Source organism: Nuphar pumila, chromosome 6 (assembly GCF_984573655.1).
Source record: "Nuphar pumila chromosome 6, dmNupPumi1.hap1.1, whole genome shotgun sequence".
Lineage (NCBI taxonomy): Eukaryota > Viridiplantae > Streptophyta > Magnoliopsida > Nymphaeales > Nymphaeaceae > Nuphar > Nuphar pumila.
Genome location: NC_143254.1, coordinates 110,013,648 through 110,021,731, shown reverse-complemented (window position 1 = coordinate 110,021,731; position 8,084 = coordinate 110,013,648). Strand labels below are relative to the sequence as shown.

General features: G+C 36.0%; 1 protein-coding gene across 1 annotated transcript; it reads right to left on the bottom strand.

The window, feature by feature from the left end:
* Positions 1–7,370: 7,370 nt before the first annotated feature.
* LOC149835679 (uncharacterized) lies at positions 7,371–7,847 on the bottom strand. Its single transcript, XM_090009633.1, has one exon. The coding sequence runs from the start codon at positions 7,845–7,847 to the stop codon at positions 7,371–7,373; it is 477 nt and encodes a 158-aa protein (XP_089865759.1).
* Positions 7,848–8,084: the final 237 nt, after the last annotated feature.

Here is an 8,084-nt window from a genome sequence, read left to right as displayed (position 1 = left end):
ATCAAACTCGGAGCATACCTGGTAAAATAATACTTTTTATCATTTTATATTGAAAAATTATGGGTCTTAATATATTCGTGTCCCTCAATAATATGAAATTACTTCTCACATTGAGTAGATATGTTCACCTGAGATAACATCTCGAGCTTTCTCTAAGCTAAATGGTACAATATCAAGCAATCCAGCAAAAGAAGAGTATATAAATGAATGAGTTGCCTCCGAATCAAACATAACACGAGAAAAATGGTCAATGACAACAATACTACCTTCAATCAAGTCAGCTTGATCATTATGTTATGTGGTCGTGGCAATGCACACTTCTCTATTCATCTTCCTCGGTGTATGTTGTTGGCAAGGTTTTTGTTCTTGTTGTGTCTATTGCTGCAGACTGCCCTGTGCTACTGATTTGTTCGAGCAGTACTAGGCAATATATCCGAATTGCTGACACTGGTAGCAGCCCCCCTTAAAGAGAGGACAAAAATCATTAAGATGACTCTTGTTGCATCGCCTACACGTCGGTTGAGTCTTCCCCTGTTGCTGTCTCTACTGAGAAAAACCCTGCTAGTTCCCCTGTTGGGTCTTCTATATCTTGTTCTTCGCCCCCTGCATCTTATCGAGCGCAGGTAGGTTCTTCCATGCTTCACTATTACCATTGCCACCCTTCTTTGATTGTCCACCCTTGAATCACTCCCACTTCTCATTCAGGATAGAAGCTAACTTGATGGTGTCATTGAACGTGATAGGACGATTGGTTATCACTCAAACTCGAAGCCCATCTTTGAGCCTTCACACATATTTGACTGCCCTAGCCTTGGCGTCACTGAAAAGCTTGGGGCAGTACTGTTCTAAGCTCCTGAATTTGGTGGTGTAATATACCAAACTCATGTTTCTTTGCGTGAGCTTGATGAACTGTTATTGCATCATTTTCCTTGCAAAAGTTTATCATGTATATGAATATGTTCATAATATATATATATATATATATATATATATATATATATATATATATATATATATATATATATATATATATATATATATATATATATATATATATATATATTCTGTCAACTTAATTTTGGTCAGCAAATTAAGTACATAAATCTGATTCTAAACAAATCAGTTTGCAGTTTTTTTATCATACGTATGAATTTGATTATAATTAGATGTTTGCATGACTATGATCATATGCATAAATCTGATCTTACGTAGATTGTTTGCATGTCTACTAATTATATGCATAAGTTTGATTATGAATAGTATAATCTGCAAGCTTTTTATATGCATGTGTATGTGCTTGGTTAAATGCGTATTTTTTTGTGTTGTAAATGCTTGTGAACATAAATTGTGAAGCCGTATGTGTTTTATATTCACTGAATTTTTGCAATGGCATGAATCACTTTTTAAGATGATGTTAGTGGTTATGTGTAAACCACTATAGGTCTATGTAAGCCAGAAGCATGGGTTGCTCCAGTGTTACTGAATTGTTTATGCATTACAAAATAATTTATGAAAATTATTGTTTTTCAAAATTAATTACACTATTAAATTATGAGGGTCATAGCCCAGAATTGTTATTGCATGTGGATTTGCAAAACAGTTCTTATGTAAAGAACTTGAAATTAATTTAAATGATACAAGAGACCAAAACAGTGTAATTATATTCTTCCTTGATGTCTCTTTTACAGTGTGAAAATCTTGGCTAATGGTTATGGGGGACCGTGAGGATACTAAAACTTTGTGTGTCATTGTGTCCCCAAAACCCGATGTGAAGTTTATGTTCCCGATTACAATTTTAGAAAGCTTTCAACTACTTTGCCTGGGGGTATTGTTGTTGACTCATCTATAGTTATTAGTAGAGCAAAGAAAGTAGCATTAATGGATGTTGATTTTCTTGATATCCTGACATTAGGTGATGATTCATAATGTTTTGATTGATGGTAATGATTTCAAAAATCGATCGAGGAACAAGTGTAGAATCTAATAATTAAAAATACAAATTATATGTTAAGCTATAATTGAGAACTAACTTGAACCTCAAGAATTTTTGCCCATTTTGAGTATCCATGGAGTTTAAAGAAAAGTAAAAATTAAATTTGTATGTATTTAATAGAAACATGCATGCAAAAACAACTCTGATAAATAACTCAAGAACTTATTCATGCATGTGCATTGAATCATGCATCTTTACTGTTCACCATTAGTTTCATGCATTTCTGAATATTTGATTTTGGCATGATATTGTTGAATGCTTGAATGATAAGTTTTTTTTGGTAAATTATGGCTTGTAATTTTCTCTTAAAATTATGCATGAGTTAATTTATACTATTTCCTTTACTGTTGGATTTTTAGAGGAATTCATACGAGGACTTCGGTTCTAAAACTATTTTTTAGGAATAGGGGCTCAGTGATGTGTAGGACTGGTCGGCTAGAGGACTTGATGCTTGCGACTTGGTGCTTGAGTTCTGACTTGTGTACGAGATGTGATTAAGTCAATTTTTATTTTAGACTTTTGACTTATTGATTTAATTATATGAAGTTTAATTTATTATTTTCAATTGAATCTATACATGAAATGGTTTGTTAATTGATATATTAAATCTCTGATGTATTTCAAGTCCTTAGAGGTTTTCTGTAATTGTTTAAAAAAAATTACACTATTTTTAAGGGTTAGTTGGGGTCGTTATAGAGTTGATATCAGAGCTAGTTAGAATCAACATCATAAAAGTCACAAACTTGTACTCCATAAGTAGTCTTTATATCACTGGTAAGAGCTATCTTGTGAAATTTGTTTTCTTACTATCTTGAAATTTAAAATTTTATATAATTTGACTGCAGAGATAATTATATTTAAATCAACGTGTTGTGATTTAAATTGTGTGATTGATATGATATGATTGTGATTGTTGTACTGAAATCAATCTTGAGGGGGCAAGCTTGATTTAGGGATGTAAAATTTACTAATCAATTATGGTTGAATTTGTTTTATAGATGTATGTGTGTAGTTACTCTAGTTCTAGCACTCCAGCGAACTAGAAGGAGTAGAGGGACTTCTTGATGAATGTCCTCAACAGTCTGGCCAAGATTGTTAACACTTATATCCAGGCACATACAACACACTTTATGACGTGCATTCATCCTGCATCAGTTGTCATCGCGAACACTAGTACAATCACCTATGAGAAGTTTCTGATGTTGGATCCACCAGCTTTCTTCGAGAAGGCCAACTCTAAAGCCATTGTGAGTTGGGTCGATGAGACTGAGAGAGCGTTTCGTGTCCTACCGGTGCCCAAGGACCGACAAACTGACTTTGAAACGTACTTACTGAAGGACGATGCCAAGAAGTGGTGGGACACTTTGTGTAGGGTAAAGTACACAACAATTAAGATCATCCCCTAAGAGACCTTAAGAGAGGAGTTCCTAGAGGCCTACTTTTCCTCTTGTTAGCTTTCCGTAGCCGTAAACCATTCATAAAAATTCATCCGTATGAGGAAGTTATGAATGTTTTACTACCAACACGTACTTTTCTGTTCCGACTGTCAAAGAATCGTGCTCAGTTCATAAACAAAGCCCAAAATTTTATGTAAGTGTGAAATTTTATTAGCTTTTCAACGCAACAAACTGCTCATCAAAACTCTTTTAGACAAGGGAGTTATGAGTGTTTTACTGGTCGAATGTCAAACCAAAAAACTATAATACCGAGTCTATGCATTCGGGTGGGGCCAAACCGTGTCACCCGAATCCATACATCCGAATTTTCTTAGCATAATTTAAATAAAAAATTTAAATAAAACCACACATATTAGGCTAACATAATCTAACATAAACAAATCTATTTTTTTTCAGCCGTTTGGCTGAAAAAGTAGACCCGTCTTTCTCATAGCTTAATTCCTCAGAATAAATTTTGGTAAACTACATAATTAAATAAATAAAACATAAAATTTTCTCATAAATAAAAATAAAAAAATATGTAAAAATCACAGAATATCCACATGCATATATTCTACCAACTACAATCAAATACTGATGAACCTAATTACAAATTTCATGGGTTTTACTAAATTTACCATTTTTTTTTAAAAAAAAACCTTATATGACTAAATTCACAAGATCTAAAGAATTTGACCATGGAAATGCTTCAAATTTTTACAAGACGTCTATCATATCATATGCTAATGACACAAATCAAGATTTACAAAAAAATAATAGCCTAACCTACGTATTTTGAAAATTTATGATTTTATTTTTTAAGAAACCATTTTTTGGAAAAAAAATATATTTTCAAAGGGGTTTTCTTTAGAAAAACCATTCTATTTTCATATTTCAATAGCCCTAAGCCAAACCCATGTATGTGAGGTTAGGTTTATGGTCTAAGCTTATGAAAAAACTGTGGAATTTGTGCTACAAATTCTGTTTCGCAAGAGAAGTACATATCCCCTCACCTTTTGACGAAAAATTTGATCCTACGTGAACCGATGGGCCTTTTCACACAATCATACGATTCCACACAAGATATGAACCTGGAAGTAGCTGCTTAACACCACCTTGAATCACGCGAAGACCTCTCTAAGGGTGAAAACCGTATGGAAGGGGTATATGAAGATGAGAGATAAAAGAGAGGAAAGAGAAAGGGTTTTGGGAGAGAGAAAAACTAGAGAGAGAAAATGAAAAGAGCCAAATGGGGGGTGTGAGCCCCTCCCCTCTTTAAATAGTGTTAGGAGAGGTCAAGGGCTGGATCAAATCCTAGTCCTTGATCAAAATCTAGTTTAGTTTCTAAATCTCAATTCAATTCCTTGCCATTTTTTTTATTTTATTTTCTTCTTCTTTTTTCTCTATCCTTTTCTAGTATAGTGTATGATATAAATATATATATAATACAATATATACACATTATATAGGGGCTTCCATAGGGTTGGTCGACCCTCTTATGGGAGCCAAACCTTTCCTTTTTTCAAAAATATCAACTTGCTTGCTTGGCAAGCAAGTTGACTTCGTAAGCCCTCTTTTTATTTTTTTAATATATTTCTCAAGGCTAACTCGATTTTTTTTCGCAAAAACCATTTTTGAGAAAGATTTAATCTCTGTGAGAACTTGGGCGTGTAGGGGTTCTTTTCGCACAACTATTTTTTTTCTAAACCTATAAACCCTCTAATGCATTCTTTTAGCTAAAATTGCAATTTCATTTTATGACATAATAAGAAAAAGTCAAAAATTCAAGAAAAGCCTCAAAAAATTCTGGGTATTACACATATTACTATTAATCGGCTTTTAATAATCGGTTCAGATTTGGATATTTGTTAGGTCAAACACAAAAGAAGCCAAATCCAACCAAATAAATTTTTTGAAAGCCCAAACCTGAATGGCTTATTATAAGGCGATTGGTTGACTTTAAAATCTAGGTTTGGAAAGTGTAGATTTTATTTTTCTCAACATATCAATCAAAGGTGTCGTCGTGATATGTCAGTTAATGTTGTGACAACCGATTGGGGTTCGAATCTTGCCAGGAGCATTTATGTCTTTTTATATAAACAAACTTAAACTTTATGCATAATCTGATTGGGTGGTTCTTCTATCGGATCAAGTTTCTGATCAGATGCTTTAATTTGAAAGCTCATAGTCAGACCCAAAGCCCAAATTAAATTTTACCAGTTTTTTCTTTTTCTAACCAAACCCTGCAGAATAGAACCCAATCTGGATGGGTCGGCATCAAAGACAAATCCAACCCATTGACAACTAGGTGAGAGTAAAGGTTAGTTTTTTTTTAAAGGAATGACAATTCATTGATTCAATGATGAAAATACACAACATTGTAGACATGAACAGAACTTCTCGAGGGCGATTACAACAACTAGCAGTTTCTTCTCAGTGGTCGTATAATTCATCTGAGCATCAAAGAGGGTCTTGCTAGCATAATAAATGACATGTGACCTCTGTTCTATCTTTTGGCCAAGAATGACTCTGATCGTATAATCAAAAGTATCACACATGATTTTGAAAGGTACCAACCAATCAGAATTTCGAAGAATAGGTGCAGTAGTGAGGGCCTCTTTTAGAGATAAAAATGCCTTCAGACAGGCATCATCAGAACAAAATGGTTGATCTTTAGAAAGCAGGTTGCATAACGGTCTAGAAAACTTGCTAAAATCCTTGATGAACCACCGATAGAAACCTGTATGCCCTAAGAATGAATGTACCTGCCACACAGAGGTCAGTGGAGATAATGTGGCAATCGACTCCACTTTGCCCTTATTGACCTCAATCCCTTTCTTGGACACAATATGTCCAAGAACAATCCCCTGTTGTACTATGAAATGACGCTTCTCCTAACAAAACACAAGATTTGTCTTCAAATAATGTTTAAGCACTCACGATAATTTTTGGAGACAATCATTAAATAAAGAGTCATACACCAAAAAATCGTCCATAAATATCTCAAGGACATCGTCGACCATATGGGAGAAAATGACCATCATGCACCTCTGAAAAGTTATCAGAACATTGCAAAGCCCAAACAATATTCTCCTAAATGTGAAGGTGCCATAGGGACAAATAAAGGTAGTCTTCTTCTGGTCCTCAGGGTGAACAACCACCTGATTGTATCCTGAATAACCATCCAGAAAACAAAAATAATGTTAGCCTACGAGTCTCTCTAAGATCTAGTCGATGAACGACAATGAGAAGTGATCCTTCTGTGTTGCATTGTTCAATTTTCGATAATCAATGCATACTCGCCACCCTGTGGAAGTCCTCATGTGGATGCTTTCTTCTTTCTCATTGATCACAACGGTGAGCCTAGATTTCTTGGGGACAACTTGGGTGAGTCTCACCCACTGACTATCGAAGATGGAATAAATGATCCCTGTATCCAACCATTTGACTACCTCCTTCTTCACCACCTCCTTCATGTGAGGATTTAACCTCCTTTACATCTATCTTGAGGGCTTGACACCCTTACCCATGATAGTTCGATACATGCAAAAGGAGGGGTCTATCCCTTTCAGATCCATCACAGACCATCCAATTATCTCTTTATGCTCGTGTAGAACCTAAAGAAGCTGACTCTTCTGAGTATCAGTCAGGTCTGCAAAAATGATGATGGAGAGAGTCCTATCCTTTCCTAAGAAGACATACTTGAGCGAAGCTGGTAAGAGCTTTAACTCAAGTTTGGGTGGACTCTCGATGGAAGGTCTGACAGGCATCTCTGCCAAATCAGGGAGTGGTTTGAACTACCAGTTCTATTGCACTTCTCTTGTCAATCTATCAAGCAGACCATGATCCTCTCCCATGAGTGAAGCATCATCCTCGTCCTGAGGTGGATCACTCAAGATCCATACCGGCTCTGCTTCTACCTGGTTCTGAATGAAATCAACCTAGAAAGAAGCATTCACTTCTGCAGGGCCCATCGCAGCGTTGAAAATGTTCAACCTCATCTCCCTGTTGCCAAACAAAATATCCATCGCATCAGTGCGACAATTGATGCACACGTTGGTCATAGCCAGAAAGAGGCGACCAAGAATAATAGGCGTCTGCCTCATATCATCCACTCCCTCCATATCCAAAACGCTGAAATCTATAGGGTAATAGAAATCCTTCACCTTGACCAACACGTTCTCATAAATCCCTCGTGAGACCTTGACTGAGCGATCTATCAGCTGAAGGGTCATCGAAGTCAGCTTCATCTCCTTTAATCCAAACACATCATAAAAGAAACCTGACAAGATGTTCACATTTGCCCCCAGGTCGAGCAAAGCACGCTCGATTGTAATGTCTCTTATGATGCAAGAGATAATAAGAGCCCCTGGGTCCTTGAGCTTTGGTGGAGTTTGGTGTTGGAGTACGTCACTCATCTGCTCAGTCAGATAAATCTTATTCGGCACATTGGACTACAACTTCTGTTTCTGCGTACAAAGCTCCTTTGAGAACTTTGCATATGCAGGGACCTGCTGGATGGTTTCAAGCAGGGGGAGGTTTATTTGAACATGCTTGAATATTTTAAGCATCTCCTGTATCTTCACCCTTCTTGCCAAACAACTTCGGCTTCTCTAGCGCCTCAGGAAAATGGGCTTTGGGTATATTGGACTTGG

Coding starts and splice junctions, on each gene's coding strand:
- LOC149835679 (XM_090009633.1), bottom strand. CDS start 7,847: ATGAGTGACGTACTCCAACACCAAACTCCACCAAAGCTCAAGGACCCA.